At 35.8% G+C, this 18,337-nt stretch overlaps 1 protein-coding gene across 1 annotated transcript in view; it reads right to left on the reverse strand.

The window, feature by feature from the left end:
• LOC127870931 (twitchin-like) overlaps positions 1–18,337 on the reverse strand; it is a 229,367-nt gene that overhangs the window by 18,077 nt on the left and 192,953 nt on the right. Inside the window, 5 exon segments of the mRNA XM_052413522.1 lie at positions 2,795–2,905; positions 3,216–3,407; positions 3,853–3,963; positions 4,381–4,537; positions 4,782–4,912. Coding sequence (XP_052269482.1) covers positions 2,795–2,905; positions 3,216–3,407; positions 3,853–3,963; positions 4,381–4,537; positions 4,782–4,912 — 702 coding nt within the window.

An 18,337-nucleotide genomic window follows, 5' to 3' on the forward strand; every position in this document is an offset into this window, starting at 1 on the left:
ACCTGTGTGGACCTCGTCAGTGAACCAACATACATACCTGTGTGGACCTCGTCAGTGAACCAACAAACGAATCCGTGTGGACCTCGTCATACACCAACATATGTACCTGTGTGGGCCTCGTCATACACCAACATACGTACCTGTGTGGACCTCGTCATTCACCAACATACATATCTGTGTGGACCTCGTCATACACCAACATACGTACCTGTGTGGACCTCGTCATACACCAACATACGTACTTGTGCGGACCTCGTCATACACCAACATAAGTACCTGTTTTGACCTCGTTATACACCAACATACGTACCTGTGTGGACCTCGTCATACACCGACATACTTACCTGTTTGGACCTCGTCATACTCCAAAATACGTACCTGTGTGGGCCTCGTCATTAACCAACATACGTGCCTGTGTGGACCTCGTCATACACCAACATACGTACCTGTTTGGACCTCGTCATACTCCAACATACGTACCTGTGTGGGCCGTGTCATACACCAACATACGTGCCTGTGTGGACCTCGTCATACACCAACATACGTACCTGTGTGGACCTCGTCATACACCAACATACGTACATGTGTGGGCCTCGTCATACACCAACATACGTACCTGTGTGGGCCTCGTCATACACCAACATACGTACCTGTGTGGGCCTCGTCATACCCTAACATACGTACCTGTGTGGGCCTCGTCATACACCAACATACGTACCTGTGTGGGCCGTGTCATATACCAACATACGTACCTGTGTGGACCTCGTCATACACCAACATACGTACCTGTGTGGGCCGTGTCATACACCAACATACGTACCTGTGTGGACCTCGTCATACACCAACATACGTACCTGTGTGGACCTCGTCATACACCAACATACGTACTTGTGCGGACCTCGTCATACACCAACATACGTACCTGTTTTGACATCGTCATACACCAACATACGTACCTGTGTGGACCTCGTCATACACCAACATACGTACCTGTTTGGACCTCGTCATACTCCAACATACGTACCTGTGTGGGCCGTGTCATACACCAACATACGTGCCTGTGTGGACCTGGTCATACACCAACATACGTACCTGTGTGGACCTCGTCATACACCAACATACGTACATGTGTGGGCCTCGTCATACACCAACATACGTACCTGTGTGGGCCTCGTCATACACCAACATACGTACCTGCGTGGGCCTCGACATACCCTAACATACGTACCTGTGTGGGCCTCGTCATACACCAACATACGTACATGTGTGGGCCTCGTCATACACCAACATACGTACCTGTGTGGGCCGTGTCATACACCAACAAACGTACCTGTGTGGGCCTCGTCATACACCAACATTCGTACCTGTGTGGGCCGTGTCATACACCAACATACGTACCTGTGTGGACCTCGTCATACACCAACATACGTACCTGTGTGAAGCTCGTCAGTGAATCAACATACGTATCTGTGTGGACCTCGTCAGTGAACCAACAAACGAATCCGTGTGGACCTCGTCATACACCAACATATGTACCTGTGTGGGCCTCGTCATACACCAACATACGTACCTTTGTGGACCTCGTCATTCACCAACATACATATCTGTGTGGACCTCGTCATACACCAACATACGTACCTGTGTGGACCTCGTCATACACCAACATACGTACTTGTGCGGACCTCGTCATACACCAACATACGTACCTGTTTGGACCTCGTCATACACCAACATACGTACCTGTGTGGACCTCGTCATACACCAACATACTAACCTGTTTGGACCTCGTCATACTCCAACATACGTACCTGTGTGGGCCGTGTCATACACCAACATACGTGCCTGTGTGGACCTCGTCATACACCAACATACGTACCTGTTTGGACCTCGTCATACTCCAACATACGTACCTGTGTGGGCCGTGTCATACACCAACATACGTGCCTGTGTGGACCTCGTCATACACCAACATACGTACCTGTTTGGACCTCGTCATACACCAACATACGTACCTGTTTGGACCTCGTCATACACCAACATACGTACATGTGTGGGCCTCGTCATACACCAACATACGTACCTGTGTGGGCCTCGTCATACACCAACATACGTACCTGTGTGGGCCTCGTCATACCCTAACATACGTACCTGTGTGGGCCTCGTCATACACCAACATACGTACATGTGTGGGCCTCGTCATACACCAACATACGTACCTGTGTGGGCCGTGTCATACACCAACAAACGTACCTGTGTGGGCCTCGTCATACACCAACATTCGTACCTGTGTGGGCCGTGTCAAACACCAACAAACGTACCTGTGTGGGCCTCGTCATACACCAACATACGTACCTGTGTGGGCCTCGTCATACACCAACATACGTACCTGTGTCGGCCGTGTCGTACACCAACATACGTACCTGTGTAAGCCTCGTCATACACCAACATACGTACCAGTGTCGAACTCGTCATACACCAACATACGTATTAGTGTGGGCCGTGTCATACACAAACATACCTACCTGTGTGGGCCTCGTCATACACCAACATACGTACCTGTGTGGGCCGTGTCATACACCAACATACGTACCTGTGTGGGCCTCGTCATACACCAACATACGTATCAGTGTGGAACTCGTCATACACCAACATACGTATCAGTGTGGAACTCGTCATACTCAAACATACGAACCTGTTTGGACCTCGTCATACACCAACATACGTACCTGTGTGAACCTCGTCATACACCAACATACGTATCAGTGTGGAACTCGTCATACACAAACATACATACCAGTGTGGGCTTCGTCCAATGTGCACGATAACGTGACCTCGGTGCCCTCGTCCACGTGCAAGGAGCGTGGGAAGCGCTGAAACACGGGACCGGAAGGTTCTTCGTCCGGAACTGAACGTGAAAAATTGATGCTTCACGATACTTGAACACTGCAAACTTCTCAAGCGTATTGTACATGGATGTGTTTACCAATAGTTATATGCAAACAACGCATGGAAGGCTAACGTCATCGTGAAAACTCATGGCTTAGGACCTTTTTATATATTTATCTGTAATTACTGGTATATGATCAAGATGAAGGCTGCTGTTCCAAGAAGATTTTAATATTTAACGTGGGTTTGTAAAAAATTCAAAAGCCATAAATTCTAAAAATAGTGACATATTGTGAATTCTGTGTCGATACATGAGAAAAAAAGCATACCATTTACAAAAAGAGTGAAATAGCTAGATGTAGATCCGGTGTCATTCGTCGCTTCGGCTCGGTATGTTCCGCTGTCCTCTGGAAATATCTCATTGATCCGAAGCCTATGAACGTTACCGGAAGTCTCAAACTTGAAGTCCTCGTTTTGAAGAATGACCTCGCGACCTCTGTACCATGTGACCTCAGCGTTCCCTAGAGTAAATATGCCATTTATCACGTGAGCTGTTTTGAAGTGTACAATTCGCTATCTTTCATGCGCTTTACACGATTGAGCATGATGTTACAATCGCGTGTAGATATTATCTGATATAGATGTAGCTTAAAACAGATACATGCATATTTGTTATGATTCTTCAACGAAGAAACGGCAGGTATGTACGACACCAATGCCCGATTGCTGAAAACGTTAATGGTTTAGTTAGTTATTTGTTTTTAATGACATTGTTTCAGAAACAAAGACATTTACGCTTTAAATTAACAATTTGTCATTTGGTATTGCTATTATATCATAAAAAAATATATTTTAAATATATATGAATTATAATAATTTGCAGATGTTAGCACATTGTCTGTTAGATAAATTGAATGATATGATTTTCAGCAACCGGGTCGAATGATATTGATTAATGTTTCCTACCAGTGACCTCGCACTCGATGATGGCAGGGTCCCCGTCGGCGACCATCTGACCCTGTGGAGGGCGGAGAAACTTGGGCAGGTCCGGCAACGGCCCCTTGTGTAGCACCTTCGCTGCGAGAGAACATAAAGGTGTTTTACTTGTATCAATTTCAGCGCACAATAAAACTAAAGAAACTGATATAAGAAAACTTCTTTGTCTTATCAACTACTCAGATAGGAAAACACCAGTTTTAGACCTAAAATTATTTAGGGTCACCGCCTTTAGAAGGTCAATGAAATGCCTCGGGGAGGTAGTAAAATGCTTGGCTGATTTGGCGCTCGCGAACCTCATGATTACCCTAGAATAAATCACAAATCAAAACGTAGGTGCACTCAATAGAGAGCTTACACTGTATAGGCGATATGAATATGAAATGTTCATACGCCTATGGCGTTTGTGATAAATGCTTCGATGTTTAAAAAGTTTACAAATGGTTTTGTGTAATCAAAACAGATGCATTAACAAACAATTTGTAATCAATAGTTTACGTTTCACTGCAACATGCGCGGTCAGTTCCGCTTGTCCCTCATCGTTACTGGCACGACACACGTACACGCCAGAGTCCAGTGACGTCACGTCCGGTATTGTCAAAGAGCACAGCCCCGCTCTGTACCTCGTTGTGACATTGTCAGAGAGCTTTACATTCTGGGGAAGACAGATTGCTTAAAACTAAAATGTATAACAGATAAAAAATGTATACGCATATAAAAACATTGATGAAGCGACCTTCCCACGCACCAAGATGATCATGGAATAAATGATGAGCTTAGAAGCCAAACACGTTCACCTGGGTTCTGATCATTTACGCGCTTTAGAATTATTAACATTGTGCTGGAAAGCAGACTTATACAAAGATAATCCACTTGTGTAGGCTTATTTAACAACTTACCATGCCATCTTTAAACCAGTCAATGCTCGGGTCTGGTTTCCCGCTCACCGCACATTTCAGAACTAGTCTGCCGCCTTCGATCAAGGTCACTGGTGACAGGTCGTCTGCAAAGGCTGGAGCCTCGTTTTCGTCTACAGTGGGAAGATTGTGTATATTGTAATCCAAAGCTCTGAGTTTTTCATAATGCAGTGAATAATATATAGTAAAAATGGTGAATGTGGGGCCATGTTAATGAATGTTTCCATTTGATGTTCATTAATTGCAACATTAGTAAGAGCAGTAGTAGTAAAAGTAATAGTAATAACAAGAAATATCTTTAAAAAGATATACGGCGTTGATGTTGCAATGTTTGCGACCAGTGAAAGGAGATGGAATGAAGCGACCATGAATTTTAATGAAGGTAGTGAGTGATAATAAGATTATATATTTTACTGTATTAAAAAATAAGAAATGAAGAACAAGAAGAGGTGAAATTGTATGTTTAATTGCCAATAAGTATTGTAATGACTAGGTTTTCATAATTGAACGAGTAATACATTATTTTCAATAGGAAAAGAAAATTTTTGGCCACTAAAATACTATGAACATAATGTTGGAATGAAATAAAAGATAATGTGTTATAATGTGTAAAGATGTTAGTAGATTGTAAACATAAAAGACTCAATATTGCAAGCATCATAGTGATATGAATTTTTTGCAGAAAAACAGAACTTTATATTAATAAAATGAACAAAACAAAGTACAAACAAACATATTTACATTAATGAACGCAAATATGGATTAAAATAAATCAAACACAGATATATTTCCAACACCTATATATTTCCTTAGTATCGGGGGCTACCGCCCCCAAACCCCCGCTTTGTCGATAGTGGTAAACAACTGCGTACCGGTGAAGTGCAATCTAGCCTATTTGTGTAGTGTTAGTGTGACCGCTACGGCCACTCTGGATCAGCAGCAATCGTGATACATCGGCTATCTCGGATTCCTCCGTAAGATAGGCCTCGTGGCTAACGGGCGCCATATTGCCTTGTATTACTACTTTACTACCCAAAAGGTTGTCAGTCTATTGTTATGAGGCTGTATACATGCGCGTTGAACTAGCGCCAAACTTTTTACCGAAACTTTGATATTAAGAGCACTATTAACGTTCATTTGTGTTGCATTTTGACCTATTATCCAAGTGATTTACTTTTCCATTATTATTTAATCACCCTATCATCCAATTTTTAAGATGAAATTACGGTGTTTACAAAACCAACCAAACCGAAAGTGAAACTGGATGCATTACGTTTCGCGATGTAAACATTAAATATTTGTTCAGTTTGAGGAAGCGAATCGATAATAGACGTTGGAATATGTATGCAATACAGACTATCATTGCCGATTGTAGTACTGGCTAAAAAATACCTTTTATGACAGGTCATGTATAGAACGTTAATCAAATGAAATAGTGACCATAAATCACTACAAATGTCTGGGTTGTTCATTAACCCATTTATGCCCAGTGGACTCACCCATCCTTCTAAATTGGATCAATTTATTTCCAAAAATAGGGGTGTCTGGTATATTTATTTCTATATTTAGAATATTTCTTACAGAAATTTCTTTAAGCAAACAGCGCAGACCCAGATGAGACGCCGCATTATGCGGCGTCTCATCTGGGTCTACGCTGTTTGCAATGTCCTTTTTTTCAGGACGCTAGGCATGAATGGGTTAATATAATTCATGCACATTTCTGATCTAATTGCCTGTATCTAGTTGTAATTACCATGATATTGATAAAATTAAAACGTTTTTTTTTCATAAATTAACATTACATGTTTTATTTTTATCATTTAGGGAATATATAATTGTATCATAATCATCATTAAATATTCTGAAAATGATCTAAATTATCATGATTACTTTAAAGTAGAATTTTTAAATTTTACTCATTATTTTTAATGAATTTCCACATTTGCTTGATTCAAAATAAAATGTATTAATAAGGGTTTCAGTTGTTAGTTTTAACCCTTTTTTAGTTCGATTAAATTTAAAATACTAACTACGTACCACACTGGGGATCAAACCAGTGACCTCCAGATCATTAGGTGGACACCACATCCATTACACATCAGCGACCTTTAATTAGTAAATTACTTTAGTATTGCAGCATTATATAATGTAATGTTGCTACATATTTTTGGAAAATGATTAATGTGCAGTACTAAATAAATCTAAATGCATACAATTTTAATTGTGTATATTGTGTGATTATTAGTTACAAATTCCCTTTTTACAGGTATACTGGATTATGAAAGACTGATAAACATAAAATTGACAACTCATCTCCCCAACGATACTTTGTGTGGCTCATTCTCAGAACAAACCCATAGTCAGTGAGAAAACTACAGTGTAAAAAGACCACTTGATTGTGACAATTATGGCTGACCAAGCAAATGTTATCATTAAAAATAAAGAGAACTTCCAGTTCAATATACATTTTATACCAATTATGACATTGGCCAACACAGAAAATAATTATAAGGTTGATTTTCCCAAAATTGACTGTTACAATTGGATACTGTTTTAAGCTTCACTGTACTTTGTCTGAAAATAAAAGTCCTTTATGATGTAATAGAAACATACATATTTAATTTTTAGTTTTACAAGGATATATATATATACATACATATATTATAATATCTATTATCGATGGTCAATCAATTTAAGTTTAACTAATATATACATACACATTTTATACATGTGTATGCTTTGATTTTTTTCTATTGAAGCCAAATTAATATCCCATTAGATAGATAGATAATATCACAGCAGTATTTCTATTTTGTCTGCAAGTACTGCAGAAATCATGGATTATTATTTTACTGAGTCAGCCTTAATCTTTATATTATAATTGTTAAAACAGATTAAGATGTGCATTATACAATTGAGGATGCATCAAGATTAAAAAATGGTACATGTATTAATTAATAAAGAATCAATAACAATCAGAAACTGTGCTTTTTTTCAGTATTGTGTGAAAGGATTTGAAGTAATGATGTGTTTTTGAAATATGATTTATGTGAATTTGAATAAATATATAAAATTTAGTGATTTTCTCAGACAAAAACTGTTAATTACATACTAAAGTATTCAAAATGTATTATTGTAATATTTATTCGAATTTTTTAGTACAAAAAGCACTTTTCCCTGGCATTTGTATTTATAGTAATTGCATATTTTATAATTCTGACAGCATTTATAAACTGTGTTCATGCAAGCATGAACACGGTTTCATTTTTAGAGTTTTTAAACAAGAGGGCCATGATGGCCCTGTATCACTCCACTGCTGAAAAAAAGGCTGAAACAAATTTCTCTGCATGTGCAAATACTTAAATATAGGCCCTATTTAAGCACATGTACACTTTTGTGACCTTCTGGGCTGGGTCAAATTTAACCCCAGGGGCATAATTTGAGAAAACTTTGTAGAGGACTACTATATCTCACTACATACAAAATGTGGTAGCCCTAGGTCCTAGAGTTAAGGACAAGAATATTTTTAAAGTTTTCACAAAATAAGAAAGATATAAGCGTATATAATGTTCAATTTTGTGACATGCGGGTCAGGATCAAATTTGACCCAAAGGGCATAATTTGAACAAACTTGGTAGAGGACTATAAGATGTTACTGCATACCAAATTTGGTAGCCATAGTCCAAATGGTTTTCGACAAGAAGATTTGTAAAGATTTCACAAAATAGGCGCTTTAAAAGCGTTTATTCAATTTTGTGACCCCCCGGGGCAGGGTCAAAGTTGACCCCAGAGGCATTATTTGAACAAATTTGGTAGAGGTTTATTAGATGTCACTACATACCAAATTTGGTAGCCCTAGGCCCAATGGTTATGGACAACAAGATTTTTAAAGTTTTCACAAAATAGGCCCCATATAAGCGTATGTTCAGTTTTGTGACCCCGGGCAGGGTCAAATTTGACCCAAGGGGCATAATTTGAACAAACTTGGTAGAGAACTATAACATGTCACTACATACCAAATTTAGTAGCCCTATGCCTTATGGTTAAGGACAAGAAGAGTTTTAAAATTTTCACAAAATAGGCACTATATAAGCATATGTTCCATTTTATGACCCCCGGGGCAGGGTCAAATTTGACCATAGGGATTAAATTTGAACAAATTTGGTAGAGGACTATTAGATGTCACTATATACCAAATTTGATAGCCCTAGGCCGGATTGTTATTGACAAGAATTTTTTTGAAGTTTTCACAAAATAGGCCTTATATAAGCATATGTTCAATTTTGTGACCCTCGGGGCAGGGTCAAACTTGACCCCAGGGGCATAATTTGAACAAATTTGGTAGAGGACTATAAGATGCCACTACATACCAAATTTGGTAGCCCTAGGCCCAATGGTTATGGACGAGAAGATTTGTAAAGTTTTCACAAAATATACCCTATATAAGCATATGTTCAATTTTGTGACCCCGGGGCAGGGTCAAATTTGACCCCAGGGGTATAATTTGAACAAATTTGGTAGAGGACTATTAGATGTCTCTACATACCAAATTTGATAGCCCTAGGCCCAATGGTTATGGACGGGAGATTTTGAAAGTTTTCACAAAATAGGCCTTATTTAAGCAAATTTTCAATTTTGTGACCCCCAAGGCAGAGTCAAATTTGACCCCAGGGGCATAATTTGAACAAATTTGAAAGAGGTACACCCCAGGAACATTCCTAAGAAATTTCATCAGAATTGGACCAGTAGTTTAGGAGAAGATGTTTAAAGGAAAAGTTTATGCATGGATGCACGATGGACACAGGACCTTTGGCCAGTGGAGCTAAAAATCAAATTAAACATTTAGTTTTGATTTAAAATCAGTTTTTATATGCAAGTGTCTATTTCACTTATAAATTAAAACAGCATATTATTCATTATTGAAAAGATTATTCCAAGCTTGATGTCATATTTCAACTTTGCATAGTGTAGTTAATTGAACATTGTATTGAACTGTATGGGCAGCTATATTTTTTAATTTATGTATGTTGTATTATAAAAAATGCATTATTTCTACCACAAGTAGACCATATAAGGCCTACTGCTACTAAATAGGCACTGGTATGAATTTGACACTGTTTTTGATGCTCATACAAAACTTTAATTATTACTACACTTTAGTATATTAAATATTTTCAAGTTTTTGTTTAACATTTTTTGCAAAAGAAAAGAGTGTCTTAATGCATTTGAAAATATACTTAAAACAAACTAAAAATGCATTTTAACATACCTTTTTCCTGGTAAAGTGTATTTGGGATGATAAAAAATACACTTGAAGAGTATTAATGCTGGAAAAATGCAGAAAAAAATACATTTGTTTCTGTTAGAAGTGTGTCTTGTCTGCATTTTTAAGTGTATTAAATGCACATCAAATGCAGATAAATACAATGCCAATACTGTTACATGTATTGTAATGGACATAAAATGCACTTGTTCTTGTAATTAAATGCTTAAGTGTATTGAAATAACCTTTATAACGTTTTAACAATTAATAATACCTTTTTATATAAATTTTCTTTTGAAATGTGACACTTAAATGATTTTTGCACCACTAGTAAGAGATATAATTTGTGCTCATAATGCTTTATCATTACACTACATAATATCATTTGTTGTATGAAAATTACCCGTAAAATTCATGTGAAAGCTCAAGAAATCAATAGCAGCGTGCTATACCCTGCTCCTTTTTACATGACTTGATGGTATTTAATCCCCAATTCTACATGGCTAAGGGAAAATTAATGTGCAGATTTGACAAATAAGTCTTAACTGGGATCCAATAGGCAGACTTTCATATTACTTGTATTTAATTTAAATCATGATCTGAATTGCTCTTTGGCAAATCTTTGTTGGTCACAGTATTCAACTGAATTTTGTTCACTTTGTAGTTATTATATTTTCTATATTTATCAGACAACATCTTTCTTCAAAAGTTTAACATGATGGCTTGGTTAATTTAGAAACAAGATCAATGCATCATAACATAAAATGAAAAAATGTGTAATAGTAAAAATGGCAGCAAAAAAGCACTAGATTATCTGCCTTAAATCTGAGACGATATGTTGATGTATTGGAATTTCTCATAAATAATGTGCTCCATAGTTGTATAATTGTATAGTTGCATGCATGAGTGGTATCAATTACACAATACCAATTAAAGCCTATAATTTACTAAAACAATTTGAAGTTTGATGTGAGTTTTTTTCAAGATCTGTTATATATAATTATATATACATGTATATATATATTGTTGAAAAGTTAACATGCAATAAGTTTACTGTAATTAAGTGACAAATAGTTTTACTGATTTGGTTGGAGGCATATATGCAGATATATCATGGTTTGTGCAGAGGACAGTAGCAAAAACAAGAGCTGTCTCCGTAGGATGACATACGCCCCCGATAAACGCTTTAATAGAAGTTATGAGCATTTTTCAAAACCTAAAAGCCGACCCTAAGTTCAAGGTCAAAGGGGTCAAAATTTGTGTGTGTATGGGAAGGCCTTGTCCATATACACATGCATACCAAATATGAATGTTACATCTGAAGCGACATAGAAGTTATGAGCATTTTTTCGAAACCTAAATGCAAAGTGTGATGGATAGACAGACGGACAGTGCGATCACTATATGCCCTCCTTTGGGGGCATAAAAATGTGTTTCACATTGTTTTGGTAAATGAGTAATGTAGTTAAAAGAACAGAATCATCAATTATAAAGTTATTGATTATAAAGTGTTGCTGGCATATTTGATGCATTCATCTAGCTATAAGAAGGTCCCTGTTTTATCCCCACTGGCACCGAGTGAGGGTTCTCAAAATCTTTAAACAATATGAATTACTACATATAGGGTCGAGAGCCTTGTTGATATGGGGGCTAAACACCTGAAATCAAAGCGACCCAGGTTAAAGGCCGAGGCCAAATAAATAAACCAGAGGCCGCATGATCCTGCTATACTCTGAACAAGTATTGTTTCTTCTCAGAAAACTGGCTTAAGTGTCTTACTAAGCTTTAGACTTTGAGTTTCAGTGCAATCAATCTAAAATAATTTGTAAAAAATAAACATTCTGCACAAATTCAATTATTTACTTTACCTGTGTGCATGAATCATTTCAGTCTTGATGGTTAGTGAACTATGTCAAAAGCACCATAGCTATGAAACACTTGTTTTTTGAATTGTGCAATGTTCCACAGAAATGATGCTGATGATTATTCTACACGATGATGAATTCAATTATTAGATATATTTCTAAATTCCATTTCCACCAACAATTCGGTTATTCCACTACCAGTTCACATGCTTCATACACAGTTGAAAATAACACTATTTCACTCAACAACCGTGACACATGTACTCAATTTTTCAACTTTTCGCAATTAAAATTGTCTTCTACTGTTATTGTTGTTGTTGTACTTTTGAAAGTAGTTCGAAAGATGGCGACCATTAACCCAGAGATTAATTTATGAAATAAATCGTCTGCTGATCCACTCTGGATCAGCAGACGATTTATTTCATAAATTAATCTCTGGGTTAATGGTCGCCATCTTTCGAACTACTTTCAAAAGTACAACAACAACAATAACAGTAGAAGACAATTTTAATTGCGAAAAGTTGAAAAATTGAGTACATGTGTCACGGTTGTTGAGTGAAATAGTGTTATTTTCAACTGTGTATGAAGCATGTGAACTGGTAGTGGAATAACCGAATTGTTGGTGGAAATGGAATTTAGAAATATATCTAATAATTGAATTCATCATCGTGTAGAATAATCATCAGCATCATTTCTGTGGAACATTGCACAATTCAAAAAACAAGTGTTTCATAGCTATGGTGCTTTTGACATAGTTCACTAACCATCAAGACTGAAATGATTCATGCACACAGGTAAAGTAAATAATTGAATTTGTGCAGAATGTTTATTTTTTACAAATTATTTTAGATTGATTGCACTGAAACTCAAAGTCTAAAGCTTAGTAAGACACTTAAGCCAGTTTTCTGAGAAGAAACAATACTTGTTCAGAGTATAGCAGGATCATGCGGCCTCTGGTTTATTTATTTGGCCTCGGCCTTTAACCTGGGTCGCTTTGATTTCAGGTGTTTAGCCCCCATATCAACAAGGCTCTCGACCCTATATGTAGTAATTCATATTGTTTAAAGATTTTGAGAACCCTCACTCGGTGCCAGTGGGGATAAAACAGGGACCTTCTTATAGCTAGATGAATGCATCAAATATGCCAGCAACACTTTATAATCAATAACTTTATAATTGATGATTCTGTTCTTTTAACTACATTACTCATTTACCAAAACAATGTGAAACACATTTTTATGCCCCCAAAGGAGGGCATATAGTGATCGCACTGTCCGTCTGTCTATCCATCACACTTTGCATTTAGGTTTCGAAAAAATGCTCATAACTTCTATGTCGCTTCAGATGTAACATTCATATTTGGTATGCATGTGTATATGGACAAGGCCTTCCCATACACACACAAATTTTGACCCCTTTGACCTTGAACTTAGGGTCGGCTTTTAGGTTTTGAAAAATGCTCATAACTTCTATTAAAGCGTTTATCGGGGGCGTATGTCATCCTACGGAGACAGCTCTTGTTTTTGCTACTGTCCTCTGCACAAACCATGATATATCTGCATATATGCCTCCAACCAAATCAGTAAAACTATTTGTCACTTAATTACAGTAAACTTATTGCATGTTAACTTTTCAACAATATATATATACATGTATATATAATTATATATAACAGATCTTGAAAAAAACTCACATCAAACTTCAAATTGTTTTAGTAAATTATAGGCTTTAATTGGTATTGTGTAATTGATACCACTCATGCATGCAACTATACAATTATACAACTATGGAGCACATTATTTATGAGAAATTCCAATACATCAACATATCGTCTCAGATTTAAGGCAGATAATCTAGTGCTTTTTTGCTGCCATTTTTACTATTACACATTTTTTCATTTTATGTTATGATGCATTGATCTTGTTTCTAAATTAACCAAGCCATCATGTTAAACTTTTGAAGAAAGATGTTGTCTGATAAATATAGAAAATATAATAACTACAAAGTGAACAAAATTCAGTTGAATACTGTGACCAACAAAGATTTGCCAAAGAGCAATTCAGATCATGATTTAAATTAAATACAAGTAATATGAAAGTCTGCCTATTGGATCCCAGTTAAGACTTATTTGTCAAATCTGCACATTAATTTTCCCTTAGCCATGTAGAATTGGGGATTAAATACCATCAAGTCATGTAAAAAGGCGCAGGGTATAGCACGCTGCTATTGATTTCTTGAGCTTTCACATGAATTTTACGGGTAATTTTCATACAACAAATGATATTATGTAGTGTAATGATAAAGCATTATGAGCACAAATTATATCTCTTACTAGTGGTGCAAAAATCATTTAAGTGTCACATTTCAAAAGAAAATTTATATAAAAAGGTATTATTAATTGTTAAAACGTTATAAAGGTTATTTCAATACACTTAAGCATTTAATTACAAGAACAAGTGCATTTTATGTCCATTACAATACATGTAACAGTATTGGCATTGTATTTATCTGCATTTGATGTGCATTTAATACACTTAAAAATGCAGACAAGACACACTTCTAACAGAAACAAATGTATTTTTTTCTGCATTTTTCCAGCATTAATACTCTTCAAGTGTATTTTTTATCATCCCAAATACACTTTACCAGGAAAAAGGTATGTTAAAATGCATTTTTAGTTTGTTTTAAGTATATTTTCAAATGCATTAAGACACTCTTTTCTTTTGCAAAAAATGTTAAACAAAAACTTGAAAATATTTAATATACTAAAGTGTAGTAATAATTAAAGTTTTGTATGAGCATCAAAAACAGTGTCAAATTCATACCAGTGCCTATTTAGTAGCAGTAGGCCTTATATGGTCTACTTGTGGTAGAAATAATGCATTTTTTATAATACAACATACATAAATTAAAAAATATAGCTGCCCATACAGTTCAATACAATGTTCAATTAACTACACTATGCAAAGTTGAAATATGACATCAAGCTTGGAATAATCTTTTCAATAATGAATAATATGCTGTTTTAATTTATAAGTGAAATAGACACTTGCATATAAAAACTGATTTTAAATCAAAACTAAATGTTTAATTTGATTTTTAGCTCCACTGGCCAAAGGTCCTGTGTCCATCGTGCATCCATGCATAAACTTTTCCTTTAAACATCTTCTCCTAAACTACTGGTCCAATTCTGATGAAATTTCTTAGGAATGTTCCTGGGGTGTACCTCTTTCAAATTTGTTCAAATTATGCCCCTGGGGTCAAATTTGACTCTGCCTTGGGGGTCACAAAATTGAAAATTTGCTTAAATAAGGCCTATTTTGTGAAAACTTTCAAAATCTCCCGTCCATAACCATTGGGCCTAGGGCTATCAAATTTGGTATGTAGAAACATCTAATAGTCCTCTACCAAATTTGTTCAAATTATACCCCTGGGGTCAAATTTGACCATGCCCCGGGGTCACAAAATTGAACATATGCTTATATAGGGTATATTTTGTGAAAACTTTACAAATCTTCTCGTCCATAACCATTGGGCCTAGGGCTACCAAATTTGGTATGTAGTGGCATCTTATAGTCCTCTACCAAATTTGTTCAAATTATGCCCCTGGGGTCAAGTTTGACCCTGCCCCGAGGGTCACAAAATTGAACATATGCTTATATAAGGCCTATTTTGTGAAAACTTCAAAAAAATTCTTGTCAATAACAATCCGGCCTAGGGCTATCAAATTTGGTATATAGTGACATCTAATAGTCCTCTACCAAATTTGTTCAAATTTAATCCCTATGGTCAAATTTGACCCTGCCCCGGGGGTCATAAAATGGAACATATGCTTATATAGTGCCTATTTTGTGAAAATTTTAAAACTCTTCTTGTCCTTAACCATAAGGCATAGGGCTACTAAATTTGGTATGTAGTGACATGTTATAGTTCTCTACCAAGTTTGTTCAAATTATGCCCCTTGGGTCAAATTTGACCCTGCCCGGGGTCACAAAACTGAACATACGCTTATATGGGGCCTATTTTGTGAAAACTTTAAAAATCTTGTTGTCCATAACCATTGGGCCTAGGGCTACCAAATTTGGTATGTAGTGACATCTAATAAACCTCTACCAAATTTGTTCAAATAATGCCTCTGGGGTCAACTTTGACCCTGCCCCGGGGGGTCACAAAATTGAATAAACGCTTTTAAAGCGCCTATTTTGTGAAATCTTTACAAATCTTCTTGTCGAAAACCATTTGGACTATGGCTACCAAATTTGGTATGCAGTAACATCTTATAGTCCTCTACCAAGTTTGTTCAAATTATGCCCTTTGGGTCAAATTTGATCCTGACCCGCATGTCACAAAATTGAACATTATATACGCTTATATCTTTCTTATTTTGTGAAAACTTTAAAAATATTCTTGTCCTTAACTCTAGGACCTAGGGCTACCACATTTTGTATGTAGTGAGATATAGTAGTCCTCTACAAAGTTTTCTCAAATTATGCCCCTGGGGTTAAATTTGACCCAGCCCAGAAGGTCACAAAAGTGTACATGTGCTTAAATAGGGCCTATATTTAAGTATTTGCACATGCAGAGAAATTTGTTTCAGCCTTTTTTTCAGCAGTGGAGTGATACAGGGCCATCATGGCCCTCTTGTTTAAATACTCTAAAAATGAAACCGTGTTCATGCTTGCATGAACACAGTTTATAAATGCTGTCAGAATTATAAAATATGCAATTACTATAAATACAAATGCCAGGGAAAAGTGCTTTTTGTACTAAAAAATTCGAATAAATATTACAATAATACATTTTGAATACTTTAGTATGTAATTAACAGTTTTTGTCTGAGAAAATCACTAAATTTTATATATTTATTCAAATTCACATAAATCATATTTCAAAAACACATCATTACTTCAAATCCTTTCACACAATACTGAAAAAAAGCACAGTTTCTGATTGTTATTGATTCTTTATTAATTAATACATGTACCATTTTTTAATCTTGATGCATCCTCAATTGTATAATGCACATCTTAATCTGTTTTAACAATTATAATATAAAGATTAAGGCTGACTCAGTAAAATAATAATCCATGATTTCTGCAGTACTTGCAGACAAAATAGAAATACTGCTGTGATATTATCTATCTATCTAATGGGATATTAATTTGGCTTCAATAGAAAAAAATCAAAGCATACACATGTATAAAATGTGTATGTATATATTAGTTAAACTTAAATTGATTGACCATCGATAATAGATATTATAATATATGTATGTATATATATATATCCTTGTAAAACTAAAAATTAAATATGTATGTTTCTATTACATCATAAAGGACTTTTATTTTCAGACAAAGTACAGTGAAGCTTAAAACAGTATCCAATTGTAACAGTCAATTTTGGGAAAATCAACCTTATAATTATTTTCTGTGTTGGCCAATGTCATAATTGGTATAAAATGTATATTGAACTGGAAGTTCTCTTTATTTTTAATGATAACATTTGCTTGGTCAGCCATAATTGTCACAATCAAGTGGTCTTTTTACACTGTAGTTTTCTCACTGACTATGGGTTTGTTCTGAGAATGAGCCACACAAAGTATCGTTGGGGAGATGAGTTGTCAATTTTATGTTTATCAGTCTTTCATAATCCAGTATACCTGTAAAAAGGGAATTTGTAACTAATAATCACACAATATACACAATTAAAATTGTATGCATTTAGATTTATTTAGTACTGCACATTAATCATTTTCCAAAAATATGTAGCAACATTACATTATATAATGCTGCAATACTAAAGTAATTTACTAATTAAAGGTCGCTGATGTGTAATGGATGTGGTGTCCACCTAATGATCTGGAGGTCACTGGTTTGATCCCCAGTGTGGTACGTAGTTAGTATTTTAAATTTAATCGAACTAAAAAAGGGTTAAAACTAACAACTGAAACCCTTATTAATACATTTTATTTTGAATCAAGCAAATGTGGAAATTCATTAAAAATAATGAGTAAAATTTAAAAATTCTACTTTAAAGTAATCATGATAATTTAGATCATTTTCAGAATATTTAATGATGATTATGATACAATTATATATTCCCTAAATGATAAAAATAAAACATGTAATGTTAATTTATGAAAAAAAAACGTTTTAATTTTATCAATATCATGGTAATTACAACTAGATACAGGCAATTAGATCAGAAATGTGCATGAATTATATTAACCCATTCATGCCTAGCGTCCTGAAAAAAAGGACATTGCAAACAGCGTAGACCCAGATGAGACGCCGCATAATGCGGCGTCTCATCTGGGTCTGCGCTGTTTGCTTAAAGAAATTTCTGTAAGAAATATTCTAAATATAGAAATAAATATACCAGACACCCCTATTTTTGGAAATAAATTGATC

This window comes from Dreissena polymorpha, chromosome 1 (genome assembly GCF_020536995.1).
Source record: "Dreissena polymorpha isolate Duluth1 chromosome 1, UMN_Dpol_1.0, whole genome shotgun sequence".
NCBI classification, from domain to species: Eukaryota; Metazoa; Mollusca; class Bivalvia; order Myida; family Dreissenidae; genus Dreissena; species Dreissena polymorpha.